Here is a 15,862-nt window from a genome sequence, read left to right as displayed (position 1 = left end):
TGTAATTAGCTTGAGTTTTAACATTTAGCTGTGGATTCTATATGTGACTTAAGATGTTGTTATTTTATGAATTCCTAGGGAGTCGTCAGTCCTTCCATTTTTATTTACTTGAACTTGTTACAGAGATGTTAAAACTGAAAACTCTTTACAATATTCATGCAAAGTGATGGATGATATTTTTCATCTTTGCTATGCTGCTTAGTTTCTGCAGCAGATTCCTGTCTGTCCTCAAGAAGTTAGATGGTGTTTTTCCCACATGTTGTAACTTTCTCTTTTATTAAAAGATCAAGAAAGTAGGTGTAGAACCTTTAACGTTCTTCATTTTTAAGTCACTGTCAAGAGAGTACAGTGAACTTTTATTGAACTATTTGCCAAATATTAGATCACAGTATTCACAGTTGCAGAGAATGAACGTGTTGCTTATGCTTTATCTCCTTCACTGAAAGAGCTGGGAAGAAAAAAAAAAAGAAACAACTGGCCTATTCCTTGCCTTCACTGAACCTCTTTTCTAAAGGTTGGTTGAAGAGCCAATGTTTCTGTCTGAAATGACTTCTCCTACCATGAGAGCTACAACTGCACTCTGTTTTATGGTTTATATGAGTGCTGATTATCTAAATGTAAAAGGAAATAGAATCATTTTCAGTCAGTGAAAGCCTTCCGTATCTGCTCATTTCTATATATGGCTTGAAAATAATGAAATATTGCATGTTAACTTTTCCAGTGTTGAGTTCTTTCATAAAGAAGAGTATTCCCAATACATCCTACTTAGGCAATTAATAGACACGCTGGGCAGTTCTATACTTCTTCCCAGGTTATTGTAATGTGAGACAGTCATAATTCCAGATAATTTGAAAGGCATTGTTCACGTGTTCATAAATGTGATTTGCATAAGAAATGTTAATCTTTTTGTGGGTTTGATTTTGGTCTTCTAATAAAGATAGCTGACTCAAAAATATGGGGAGTTTTTTACAGTATGATCTTGGATCAGTGCTGTTGTCACTGGCTTCCAAGAGTTAATTTTCTGGTGAAATCATTTTTCTAATGTAGGATGAAACTAAAACGTGTTGGCTTGTTTCTGATTTAATACTAGCTTAGGAATTAGTTTAGTTAGGCAGGAAATCCCTGTGTTCATTAAACTTAACCTTATTTTCACTTGGACTTTTTTTTTCCAATATTGATCCATTTGAGTTTTTAACAGTACTGCAAACTATGGGAAGTCATGCATACAGATTTACATTCTCAACAGACATGTTTTATTGAACTACTTCATTAAACATTAAAAATTTGTCTTCAGAGAGATGGTTTGAAGTATTCCTTTCAGTTTTTCCTTGATATTTAAACATTTTTACTGTAAAAATATTAACAAAAATAAAAACAAAAAATATTTCAATACAAAACTACAATTTGATTTCCCAAATAGAATGATTGTTATTTTTGATAACAGGAAAAATGGCAGAGTTACCAGAGTGATGCTCAGAGCATGCAGATGTATTTTACAGAATAAAACAGCTAAGAAAATGGAATTCCCAATATGTAATCTCTAAACTGAAGGGGGAAATCATGTGGAATGGTAGTTGTATTCTGAATAAGCAGAGCTTCCACTTTGGGGAAAAGAAGTCTTTTTATTGCCTAAGTGGAGTGTCAGAATGCTTTCGTGGCAGAATTTTTGAGTTTTCCTTGACAGGCACTTTCACAGTACGTTAGTGAAGAAAGTATGGAAGGCATGCCTCTGGGTCCAATGTTTGTATCTATTCTGAAGTCTGCAGGGAAATTAGATGCTTATTTTTTGTACTACATTATTTTATTCAGAATGTTTAACATTAAAAATGGCATCTCAGTTGTACTGTATTCTTTTCCATCTAAATTGTTCGCTACACCTAGTTGCTACATGCAGCTCAGCAACAAAAAACTGATGCTGTATCTGAATGGTACAAATCATGATTTGTCATTTTAATGAGCTGAGTAAGTTAACTTTGAAGGAGTAACTGAAAGGCAAAGATACGCTTTTAAGCTTTTTTCTTTCTTTTTTTTTTTTTTTTTTTCCTATGAGGCATTCTAACCTACAGTTTTCCAAACTGTTTCCAAATAAACGAGTTAGACAACAGGCCGATTATAGGCATATTCTGTAAGATACTGAGCACACTTGCTTAATACAATGGAACGCTTGCCTAGTACAGTGAAAAGGTTAGCACCTGATGGGCTACTTTGCACTGAAAGAGTGCTTGAGAGTTGGGGTGGTGGTGCAAAGTTAAAACCTGTGATTCTAAGTGTTCTCTCAGATGTAAAGAGAACATTTTCCCACTATTCAGACCGAAATTGCTATTATCTGGTGTTTGCTGGGAAAGAGATACATATGTATTAGAAAATCACTTAACCGGAATTTAAGGTATAATAGCATTTCATTCATGCTAAAATGACCTGCCAGCTGCTCGTGTGAAATATCTCCTTTCTTTAACCCTCTTTCTTTGTCCCACACCAACTAGCAACACAAGCACTCAGATTTGATCCCCTATTTTTTAAAATAAGGGAAGTGGAGAAGAAAGTATGTGAGGAATGATAGTACCATTAAATGTTAAATCTATTTCATGTATTTTTATTATCTGAAATAGCTAGGCTCATACATTCCAAAGCCTACCTTGAATTTCAAGAGTTCTATGAAAAAGAGCGAATGAGTAGATAACTTGTAAGAAGAGTAGGGCGCTGCAGAAACCGTTGTTTCTAAAAGCAGGAAAATCTCTATATAAAAAGGTACAAAAGTTGCCCACCACCCTGGTAACAAAGCCTGGTAGGTGGCTACCGGTTGGATAGATTTATTTTGTTGTATGCAGTTGAAAAGAATAAAATCAGTGTGTCTCACTAACTTGGCAATGTTAAAAATTCCACAAGAAAAATTTCAATTTAAAATGATAAACCATAAATAGGGCTGTAAGCAATAAATGAATTATGGATTAATTTTCACCTCTAAATACAACAGCTGAGCTACAGTAGTACATTCTAATAGTGTTTAGAGGAGCTGTAAAAAAGGGTGTAAACCCCTCATTTTCTGTATTTTAGGTGACCTGTTGCTGTTTGCATGAATTCTTGTGCTAAAATGAGATAACAATCAACATGGATGAATAGATTCCTACAATATTCTAAGAAAATCGCATGAACTTTACTTCATATTTAATTTTCTCAGTGATTTAGTCAATTTTACCATTAACTCCTGAATAACTATAAATAGCTTACTAGCTTCAGCTTGATTTTTATTACAATTTTCAAGTTTTCAAATTCATCAAGGTATCCTTTTATCTACTGTATGAATATATACAGCTGTGAGACTATGCATTTGGGCTGTTTCAGAGACCACAAGGTACTGTATTTAAGTATGCAGACGCATTTACTGTACCTTTTACTAAAGCTCTGGAAGGGACACAAGAAGAGTCTTTCTGTGTCCAAGTTAGTATATTAGAATGAAGGAATACTTTTTGAAACAGCAATAAGTATGTATCTGCCAAGATTTGAATCCAGTACTCTAAGTGAGAACCAATGATTTTAAGTATTTCAGTTCCCAATGTAGACTGAGTATTAACATAAAAATTAGTTCATGTTACATTAACAAATAGCTCTGTGCATTGGAAACTGATCTACAAAGTTGGATAGTTGAGACTGTGTAACTTGGATTCCATGTTCCTACCATATGTTCTTGGGAAACCTTTCAGATTAGCTCTGGTCTGGTTGAGACCAAATGCCTCTCTGCAGTCAGGGTAAATTAGCCATGCTTCTACTGCACATCTTCTGGTTTAGTTTGATTGGAAGGAATCTAATTGGCATGCTCTGGCATTCCATGAGGCAAATCGAAGTACAATGAGGGAGATCAAGGGATTCAAGTCAAAAGCATCTTTCTCTTCAGAACTGAAGTGTGAAATTGAACACCCCAAAGTGCGAGTGATCCCTCATGGCTAATTTAGCTGGGAAGCCATTTTCAGAATTATGGAAGAACAGCCTGTGCTCTCCTTTATTTTAATAAACCTTTCCTCTGTTTTTTTTTCTGTATTTTAATACTGAACCAAAAGAGTCTGCTGAAAGCTGTGTCTATAGAAGAATATGCGTATGGGAAGAAGACAACACCTTGATTAACTTTCTTTTACTGTTTTTTTATGTGAAGTGCTGGGCAAAGATAGAAAAACAGATTCATCATTAAATGTCTTGAAAAATACAGTGCATTTAAAATCGCTTATCTTCATTATATCTGATACGTTATCTTAATCACAATTGCTGGCACATCATTTTTTCCAATGGTATCTTTTAGCTGCATACAAATGTTTGGTTTTTAAACTCCTTATTCTATTATTATTTTTTTAATATTGTATTCATCACTGGAATTACATCAGCTCTTATGTAATTATTTGATTCGCAGATCTTTTATACCTTCTGATAGCTTGATTTTTTTTTTTTAATCCTTTGGTGTCTTTTATTGCTTTGAGGCCATTTATGAAAATAATGTTAAATATGTGTTTAGCAGTAATTTGTACCACAAATGATGATAATCCTGAAGTCTGCGAATATGAGTTGTTCATAACTCTTAAGTATTACCAGATTTAGGGTCTGTATGTGTGAACAAGCACGAATACATATGCTGCAAAGTTACATATATTTGTATATGTGTAATTAAGTTACTTTTATACATATAGGGAGAATGAGAATTGTTTTTTTCAAGTGAGCATAAAAATATACTGCAGTCATCATCATCAGTGAATGAATCACAGGATCATAGAATGGCTTGGGTTGGAAGGGACCTTAAAAAACATCTGGTTACACACCCCCTACCATGGGCAGAGTTGCCAACCACTAGGTCAGGCACTAGATCAACCTGATGGGGCTCAGGACCCTATACAATCTGGCCTTGAGCATCTCCAGGCATAAGGCATCTGCAGCACATCTGGGCAACGTGTTCCAGTGCCTTACCACTCTAAAAACAGCCAGAGCTCAAACCTGCATCCTTCGTTACATGAAACTGACACTGGATGAGCACTCCAGTTACTAGGCTAAACCAGCTCCCATAAACTGAGGACTGCTCCAAAAGTAATGCTTCATATTTTATGTTTTCCTGAAAGGATGGTGTCTGACATGAGAATGTGTACAAAGCAAAGGAATTTAATTTCTCCATGCAGAAAAAAATTGCCTCAACTGACATTCATAGAAAATTGCTGAAATTTTATGGCAACCAAGTAGTGGATGTGAGCACAGTGAGGTGACATGTAATGGGTTTCAGCAGTGGCAAAAGTGGTACTGAGTCACCTGTGCTGGTGCAGATTTTTACGAGTGTGGCATGCAGGCTCTTGTTTATCACTGGCTAAAATGCATAGCTAGTAGGTCTGATGGTGTTGGAAAATAGTATTTTGTAGCTGATAATTTGCTTTGTCAAATAGTGTTATTGTGCTCTTTGTATCTGTTGTAGTTTCCATGGAAATAAATTGGAGGCATTACGTTCAGTACTCCCTGTGTACTAATTCTAATACTAATAATAATAATACAGAGACAATGCCACTGATCTCTCAATATGAGAATATGAGGAATGCAAGTGTTTTAGAAATGTACCTATAAATGTTTCCTATTTGCCATAAAATTACACTAACTTCTATTTTCCTATATACACAGGTACATCTGTTCTACAGGTGACAGCAACAGATGCAGATGACCCTACGTATGGAAACAGCGCCAGAGTAGTATACAGTATTCTTCAGGGACAGCCATATTTCTCTGTTGACCCTAAAACAGGTGAGTGTTTTACGTATCTATCAATGTGATTTGGTTAATATATTGCAGTTAATAAAGTTTGGTAGATGGAATCCAGTGTAGAAAATATGTGGGTGGGTGGCAATTTTTTTTTCTTTAGTTCCTGTTATATCCTACTTTTGGCTTTAACACTAAAATTTTAGAGTTGCTATGTTTCACTGAGTACTAAAATGAGCCAACTGGGTACCGAATTAATTCTGCATTATACCATGATATGAGCCATTCAGCAAAAGTGGAATAGCACTTTTACATCTCTTCAAGTCTCTGTTTAGGAATTGACTCAAGTGTGCTGAATATATTATGATTTTAAATGCTTTGTTTTGCCTGAAGGGTTGGCTTAGGAGGATTATTATGTGCCTGAGTACATATCACATTATAAATTAATATCATTGTTGTATTTATAAAACTACTGTTTTGTCATTGCATTGAAATTGTATTCTCTGATTCAAGAAGTAGAATAAGTGAAATTATTTATGCTTACACTGTGCATCAGTAGAAGAAATGTCCTTTGGAGCTGCAGGTTAATATCTTTAGATTATATGAAGGCCATTTTCTTTATAAATATGATGGCATTTTCTTTAGAATATATTTATAGTCCTTAATATTAAACAAGTAAAATGTGAGAGGTCTTTTTGCATCTGAACTTTTAAACTATTTTTCCCTTTTCTTATCGAAGAATGAAATCCTTTCTACTTATCTGTCATGATCCATACACTTAATGTATGGAAGACAATTGTGCTGAAGTGAAGAAAGTGTAGTAGAAATTGTTTCTATTGCAACTTTTTTTCCATTTAGAATTCTTATGTATGTTAGTCTCCGTGGAATTTGGAGGCATGCACTTGCTTCAGTACAAGAGAAATTTGTCTGTAGCACCTAAGGTGGCTTTTGGGTTATACTTCCTTTGAGTAGGAGGCTGGACTAGATGACTCCAAGATGTCTCTTGACATAACTCATTCTGTAAATTGCTAAACTCATTTTAGAAAGACCTAAGAGTGCAAGGCCTGAAAGGGGTAGCACTGAAGGATTGTATAAAGTGCTTGGGGGTAAACTTGATGCAATCCTGTTTGTACCATGTTCCAGAAATGACTGCTGGTTGCACACCTCAGCCTACAGACTATGAGCTGACACAAGTAAAAGCATTCTGGAGTATGTACAGCAAATCAGTGGCACAGTACTGAAGCTCTCTCTGCCCTTCTTTTATTTATATATACAATTCTGGCCTACATTTTTATTTCTCTTTTGTCACTCTGAGTCAGTGCCCTATATTTTTTCTTTTGACAATAGTGTGGAACATGTAGTCTGGAGCTGTTATTTATTCAATGAAGAATCATAATGGGTGTTCTCAATACCAGATCTGTATCATAAAAGAAAATAATATTGTTATGTCACTAATTGTTTCTGTTATAAAGAAACCAGATGGAAGTATGTTTTCATTCTGAAAGCCTTAGGCCATGATTTTAATAACATCTATGAACTTAAATTGTTTTTAATATGTGTACAGAATATGAAAATGTTTTTGATTCCTTATTCTATTTGAATGTTTACATGGGGAATCTGTTTGTTTTGTTTGTTTCACCCTCCTCCCTGGAAAAGAACAATTGTGAATTCTATTGGTAGAAACTTGCTACAGCTGTACAGTTACAACTGTGAATTTCAAAACTACTGTCCATGCATAACAAGAAATTTAAAGATTCAGAAAATGCTTTGAATTTGAATGATATTCTAGGAGATGTTTTGTTTGAGTCTATTAATTATGTTTAGTAATTAGCTGTGTTATATAATTGTAATTAGCTATGTAATTAGTAATTATCTGGGATAGCCTATGGTTTCCATTTACTTTCCTTCTTAATTGCTGCAAAATATTCTGCTGCATTTTTATAAGTACATGTTAATAAAGCTGATGCAAGAGAAGTGAAGGTCTAAATCCTAAATGTTTTTGCAAAGATTATATATGTAGGGGCATGTGACTTTTTTTTTTTTTAACTTTTAAAAAAAATATTTTAAAATATATTTTAAAATATGCAAGGGACTCCAGAGAACGTAAGTCACTTTTCATTTATGCTACCATTAATTTCACTAAAGCAAATAAAAAAACCCTTAGATATCAGCAGTGGGATTGAAAAATATTAATATTCTTTTTATATTTAATATAGTACTCTTCTCTAGAACTATTCTTCCATTACTCTACAGAACCCTGAAAATTTTCTGAAATGCCCAAATATGCAAAACTTCTTCTGGGAGTCTGAGTTCCGAACGTACCTCATCTTTCTCAAACCATAAGGTCTTTTGATCCATTAACTCATAGGATCTGTCCTTCCTTGTTCATTGCTCATGTCAAGTGCAGCTCATCAAACATCTGACTGGGAGGCCCTAGCTCATAAGCCCTTCTTTTTTACCTTGGGAAATCTCAAATTAGACTGTGCATTTTCCAGCACCTGTAGCAGCCTGCTTTCAATTGCCACATACTTAAGGAATGAAAGAGAAATCCATAGTGCAGCTCTAGTTCTTATATAGTAAGCTCATACCTAAACTCTGCTATTGCCTGACACACTGCATCAGTATCTCAGAGCAGAAAATAAAGAGTGGACACCTTTGGTGGAACATCTGTTCTCTCAGTGGTTCTTGTAACTATGATGAAATAAGAGTTTGAAAACTGTTCACTGCAGTTTCGAATTGAAATGTGGTGGGAGGAGAAATCATGTACTCTTAAACTGAACAACAGTGAAAAAAGTATTTGTATTCATTTGTGTTTATAATGATCTGTTGTTTTAGCAGTAGTATTATGAAGTTCTTAATCACAAATTAGGGTTTCTGTTTGTTTTTAACTTGAAGATACTGAACAGTAAATAAATATGTATGCCTATTTGTGAAAGAATGACACTGCAAATTAGTACAGACTTAATAATTAAGTGTGAGAAGAGTGCTCCTTCAGCTTTTCACTCTTCACAATAATACAAATAATGGCTTCTAGCATGCCTATAAGAAATGACCAAATTCTCTAATTTGGTTCTTAAGCAAAATACAGACAATAAAGACAGTTAATGGATGGATAGATGCCTCCAAATGTAAAGGTGTGTCTCATGGGCACTAAATGAGCAAACTTCAAAGTTCTATATCTTCGTCCTGAATTAAAAATATTGTTATCTGTTTTAAAATTTCATTATTGATGTGGGATCGGCATATTTTGTGACCTTATTAATCTGCACAGCATAATTTTAAGTAGGCAAGTGTACACATATTCTTTTGGAGAAACAATAAAAAAATGTTGATAGTTTACAAAGTTATTTACAGCTTTAATATTGATGTATGAGTGCGTACAATACAACGTAGTTCATTGGAGAAATATGTTAAAATTAGAATTAAATCAAGTTATTTTAATACTGAGGTAATAATTATGGATTTAATGGCTAAATATCTACCTCATTTCTTCACTTAAAGGTATCTTACACTAAAAGAATTACATAAACTTTTGAGTGCAAGAAGGAAGAGTGCTCTTTATGTGGCTTAGTAGAATAGCCATATTAGGTAATAAAATCATTTCAGAATTCAAATTGTGCTGTTTACTTTAATAAGCATACCTATTTCTGGCATAAGAAATTCTTACTTTTTTTAGTTGAAATGTCTGACTTGGTGACATTTGCTTAAAATAAGTAAGTTTATTAGGATTAACTATGCCCTGCGGAAATGCAGGTTTGGTGTATTGTAGATATACCCAAGTTGGAGAGTTCTGTGTTTAATCTATCTCTTTCTTTCATGCTCAGATCCTCCAGTATCATTTTAATGGCTTTATGGGGCTATGTAAGTGTTCTACATAATCCAAGTGCTTCTGCTCTAAAGGAGTTAAGGGAAGGGAACTTCATGAAGTTCCCTTAACTCCGCAGACTCCTAATACACCCATTAATGCCCAGTTTCCTTTAATGCCAGGAGAAGAACAATGTTTGTTTGTTTAGAGTCACTGCAAAAGCAATGAGACACATAGAGGATTGGAGTCTATTGCCTTATTCTTTTATAGTCTTTTTCATAGTTGTAAAAACGTTATCTGTTCACCAATGCCAGGTTGTACTTTTATGTTCTATGGGCCATTGTATAAAGTTCCCTAAGGTTTGTGTTTATTAAGATTGCTTTTCTATGCTTCTAGATATTCATGTCTTTTCAAATGTACTGAGGATAATAGCATGCTGTTTTTTTCTTTTTTTTTTTTTTTCTGAAGGTCTAAAATACTATGCTGTATCTATTACACAAGATAATGATACTGGTGTGAGTAAAGAGTTCTTTGGTAATTATCTGTAAATGTCTTTTTTTTTGCCAGTAGATGATTAACACTATGAACAGGTGTATATCTCTGCATCTTTGAACTTTTCACAACAGATATATGAACAACTACTTCTCTGTTTTTAAATAAGGAAAGCTAATATTCTATCAAAACAACATGTGGAAATTGCACATGTGATAGACTGTGTTTAACTTGAAGGGGTAGGAATGAATAAGACTTCATCCTTAATCTATATATACGTTACTGTAATTTTTAGCTCAGCTGGGATGATTGCCAGGACACTGACTCAGAAGATTAATTCACTACACTCTGTGTTTAAAGACTTTACCCAAGGACCAGTCCACTTGCTAGCAGTAGATAGTAGATCAATCTGTAATGCTATGGAACTAAGCAGTGACTATTTTGCTTTAATTGTTCTAATACATGTAATTTTTCTAGACAGTAGAGTCCTACTTCTATCTCTTTTTCTAGAGGAAAGAGTTACTAGGCTGTTGAGTCTGTTGCCTTATTTTTTTGGCTTGAGAAGTGAAATAAAGTTTTAGCGAAATGCATTGAATTCCCTTCTAAATACATAACTCTGCTTCATGATCCATGCTCTGTTTTTCAGTTCAGTTTTCCTTTTCACTAGTTGTTGTCAGTGTTGGTATTATTGAGGATTATAATTTCAGAAATGCAGTTATCTAGTGGCAATAAAATTCTTCGATGGCAATAAAAATAAGAGTGAGAAGCAATACTGAGGTACTTTTCCAAGACCTGCTGGTTTGGTAATGGTAGGATGCCTGCAATTGCAGACACAGTAGATATACTTATTCAATGAATGAACTTCTTGTGCCTATTCTACGAGATTTTTTTTTTTTTCTTTTAACAAATACATTGTGTTGATAATGCTATTGCTTCAGTAATTAGTTTGAGTAAACTGACATTTTTGCCTTTCTTGTTTTGAGAAATTACATTTATTTCTGGACTGGAGGCAAACAAAAGGCAGGGGTGGCAGACTTGTGAAAAAGAAGTTAGGCATACAGAATTGATTGAAAATACTTTTTCCTTCAGTAGTTGCATATAAACATTGATTTTTATGATGCACACAAATCCTGGACTCTCAGAATATAATTTGTGCATAATCTACATTCGATGAAATAAATATGTGCATCAGAACAAGGCAAACATTTTAGTTACCATTTGAATAAAAGTAACTGATAATATCTAGGAGTAAACTATACAGAAAATCACATCAAATGATGTGGAAACAATTATTTTCCAAAGATTATGTATAAAAACAATACTTTTCAAGACATATTTTCCAGCAGTTGAAATACTTCATAAGAAAAGTGAATTAACACAAGCTCCATATCAATTGGCCAAAAATCACAAGGTATCTATGAACTAATTTTACCACATTTTTAAAATATGATAACAAAGATGACATCTGGAGGACCTCTGTAATTCAATTCTTATCTGAAAGGAAGAGTATGAGAAACCACTTTCATAAACCATCAGCAGAACTGTGATCCGTCTGGGAAATTTGACCTTTATCAGCTGTATGACAGCACTTATCCTCCCATCAGTATTCTGCTTAGTACCACTCACAAGGTCAGTGCCTGTGTGAAGGGGGGACATAAAACCTGTGAGTAGGATTGCCTGGTTTCCCTTCTGTTGGGTCCATATTTTCTGAGTTTGCCTCAGAGTGCATTTCCAGCCCCTGCAGTATTCCATCCCTTTCTATCTTTGCCAAGCTTTCTGGTTTCAGCTGAGATAATTGTCTTCATGGTGGCTGGTATAATGCCATATTTTGGATATAGGAAAAAAAAAAAAAACCGACAGTGTTGCTTACATACCAGGGTTGTAGTTATTGCTGAGCAGTGCTTACACAGTGTCAATGACTTTTCAGATTCTCACACTGAACTGCCAGTGAGGAGGCTGGCAGTGCACAAACATCTGTGAAGGGACAGTACCAGGAAAGATGACCCCGACTGCCCAAAGGGACATTCTATACCATGCGATGTCATGCCCAGTAATAAAACTGGGAGAGTTGGCTGGGGGTGCAGTTGCTTGCTCAGGAACTGGTTGGGCATCAGTTGTCAGTGGTGAGCAATTGCACTGTGCATCACTTTATCTCAGCCAAGAAGTTTTACCTTTTTTCCAGTTCTCTCCCACTGGAATGAATGGCTTTGTGGTACTATGGTGCCTGAAGGGTTGAATAACAAGCATTAACAGAAACAGCACAGTGAGCTTAAGATTGTGGATAGTCTCTGAATAATATCTGTAGTTATGATTACAGTATTAAAATATGCTGTTGCTCTTTCTTTTTCCTTAGCTGGTCCATGAAACAACCAGTATTTCAGTTGTGTAGTATTGTGAGGTGAAGCTTACAATATTTGTAAGGAAAAATTCAATTGCATTTGTAACGTTAGGGAAGCTGTAGGAGTTGAAGCCTTCCTGGAATTTAGTAAAGCTCTTGCACTCCTAGAAGTAGATATAGCCATCAGGAGAGCAGTCCTCAGGGAAAAGTGTAGATTAAATGAGGTTTTGCTCTCTCTCAAACTGTTCTTTCAAGAAATACATTTTAGATCAATAGATTGCATCTAAAAGTGCTCGGGCAGAAAATGCTGCAATTCCATATATATCTAACCATGATGCAAGTTAGGCTACACTTGAATGAAAGACGAAAATAAAATGAGGGACTTATCAGTTATTTTCTCCTGAAGAATATCTCTTTATGTTGAGATTTTCTTCAGATGCACATCTTGCCTATGATGTGCAATGGCAAGAACTGGTAACGTAATGCAGATCCTCTCCCTTAAATGTGTTTCTCAAGTCTTAGCTTTAATCTGTTTGTAATCAGTCTTCAAAAAAGTTGGTATCACAGTGACGTGGTTTGTTCACCTTATCCATAACATTCTGCAGAAGTATCTGAATGACTGAAAGTGCATCCCAGTGTGTTTATTTTGCTAATCATTGGCATTTGAACTTCAATACGGTATTCTTTGCTGTACTGAGGAGGCCTTTGTTTTCCAAATGGATGGTCTTTATGATAAATATCTAACTTGTTTTATACCTCGCAGGTGGGAGCCTGCTGTTTTCTTGCCTTTTGTGTTGTTTTTTGTTTGTTTGTTTGTTTGTTTTTTATAGAGTTTCATACTCATAGTGGCTATTCTGCATATTTTGTGTGAGGCATTATGTTTAGTTCAGATGTGATATCATCTGCAAGGGTTTTTCAGCGGTATAGACAGTACATGTCAACAGTTGCATTTTCTGATTCTGAAACAGTTTCCATAAATGGCAATATCATCTTATTGTAAATTACTCAGAAAATTTGGCTCATAATCTCAAATTTCTGCATGTTCTGCAAGGGTTTTATAATGGTCTGGCAAAGCAACAGTTGCAAGGTATAATGAAGTAATAAAAATAATATTGTGCTTTAAGATGTATCAGCAAATTATTTATGTAATCAATGCCATAGTGAATTATTATATATATATAATATAAAATATCACATATAACTTATCAGATAAGATGAAATAAGGTTAAAAAAAATCCAGAGAAAAATGCACTTTTTCTAAACAACTAAAAACTGGTATTCTACAAAAGTGTACTTAGTAATAATTTTATTTAATACAATTATACTTTAAATTATATAAAACATTAATTTTTTAGCATGTAGACATGTTTGTTTTATTTTGATGCACCATCTCCATGTCCAGCTGACAGTAATAAGTCAAAAAATAGCAGTAATTGCAATGTAATATTATCTGAGTAATACAGTTGAATTTGACATTATTTTAAACATTGTTTCATTACGTAGTAAGTCAATATTCATTATTCTTGTTAAATTCTGTCTATCCACTACTTTTCACATTATCGCATATATGAATATACATAAAGAAGTATTTCCATTATAAAGCACTTCTAAGTAGTTTTGTTTGTTTGCTTGCTTGCTTGCTTGCTTGCTTGGACTGGGCTGCTGGCACAAAATGATTGCACAAAAAGCCAATACCTGATTGTTTTTAAAAAGTTTAAAGCATACATTTGTGGAGTTGATTTTCAGAGAAAGGCCTATGGGAAAGTAGATCTTAAATAATTGTGAATGTAAACATAGATTATTAGATTGAGACTTCTTGGCGTAGCTATGAAGAGACAGATGATACATGCTTGCCATCCATGTACTTCTCACTTTTCTCAGGATATGTTGTTCTTTATAGGTATGAGAGGCAATTAATTTCTTGTTTCTCATAGGAGTGACATCCAGGGACAGTAATTTTCATTGATCTGTATGTCAGATATCTGTTATAAGTTATCTTCTGTTGAATACACAATAAGAAAGTGGAATGGAGGCACTAACTGTTTTTCTAGACGAATGAACCATAAGAGGTGAAGGACTCACAGATGTATTTCTTTTGAATGTGATTCCTTGTAGTTGCCCACTTAGCAGGAGTTTTGTCCTCCTTTTAACAGTAACTCTGGCAAGACTTTAGAAGTGTTTTAACCTCTGTGGGCATTCACTGTGGGGTTTTTTACTCATTTTGGAGTAAGATGCAACTAATTGATTTGGGGTAAGATGCAACTGTTTCCAGATGACAGTTACAATGTTTTTATTACTTTCTTCTTTTGACTCTGAAGATCCTTTCCCTTTGCAAGAAGTGCTCAGGGTGAAATTCAAGGCCTTGAAATTAAAAATAGTTCGTGTAGCTGCTGACACATGCTCGTAGGCAGAAGCAGAATAACAAACAAAAAACAAATGTATTTTACATTTTCTCTCAGGTCACACATTTTTCTTAAAAGAACTTAGTGAACCTGTGCATACGAGGTTATAGGTAAACAAGGAGCAATGTTTGTTAACTCACATTGAATGCTAGGATTTTTAAGTCCACCTTAACTTTTTACTGCATTATTATTAATTTCTATAGATAAGAATCTATTTGATATATGACAGATAGCTTCTCTCTATACACTGTATGAATTGCAGCATATATTGCCCTACATAAAGAGGAATTATTTAGATTTTAGAAAATTTAGAATTTAGAGCTTGGAATAATATCCAAGAAGCTTTTTTTGGTGTTTACAGCATCTGTGGTTCTTTTAAAGTGTGTGCTGTCCATGGCTCAGGCATGTTGGAGCACCTGCCTCTGTGGTGCTAGCTCATTTCACTCCATACCTGGGACCCTCTGCAGATCTTGTATGATTTATTACTAAGAAAGAACGCTCCAGTATTCTCTATAGCTTTCAACTTTTGCCTAGTACATAAAGACCAGAATAGAAAAGGACTTTCCTTTTGTCTCTGTTCACCTTGGCTAGACACACGTTAGCATATCCTGGTGCTAGCCAATTTCTTGCAACATGGACACTGAAACATCACTATGTCTTATGGAAGGAGAGTCTGAGGATCTCCGGTCTTTCTCCTCATGGCAGAAGGAGGGTCTCCTGTCTGACAGTAATCATTGCAGTGCTTCAGTGATGTTTTGGTGCCATCTGGTTTCGTGGGAAACACTTCTGACGTTCCACTCCAAATTAGGTTTGTTTAGATTTAATTTTACAAGCACAGCAATATATTTATCTATATAACTGTGTTACTGTTTCAAGAGGACCATAGTTTAGTACAGAATGTAATAGAATGCCATTACTACTCTTTCACTGGCCAGTGATGGACTACGTCCGTGACATAATGCAGATCAGTTTTATAAAATTTGCTTGAAATCTGCTCATTTGAAATGTTTCACTTAGTATTCAGTGAACTTTGCATTAAGCTTCTGAAGTCTAACATTTCAGTACTAAATTTTAAGTTAAGGCAACAGCATAGGAGTGTATTTTTATTAT

General features: G+C 34.7%; 1 protein-coding gene across 5 annotated transcripts in view; it reads left to right on the top strand.

The window, feature by feature from the left end:
- CDH18 (cadherin 18) overlaps positions 1–15,862 on the top strand; it is a 441,257-nt gene that overhangs the window by 316,819 nt on the left and 108,576 nt on the right. For all 5 annotated transcript variants that reach the window (XM_048939478.1, XM_048939479.1, XM_048939476.1 and 2 more), the window contains one exon: positions 5,641–5,760. In XM_048939478.1, the coding sequence (XP_048795435.1) occupies positions 5,641–5,760 (120 nt within the window). The remainder of the gene's footprint in view (positions 1–5,640; positions 5,761–15,862) is intronic.

The sequence above is a fragment of the Lagopus muta genome, chromosome 3 (assembly GCF_023343835.1).
Source record: "Lagopus muta isolate bLagMut1 chromosome 3, bLagMut1 primary, whole genome shotgun sequence".
Classification (NCBI taxonomy): Eukaryota; Metazoa; Chordata; class Aves; order Galliformes; family Phasianidae; genus Lagopus; species Lagopus muta.
The sequence above is the reverse complement of the archived record's forward strand: the minus strand, read 5'-3'. Positions and strand labels throughout refer to the sequence as shown.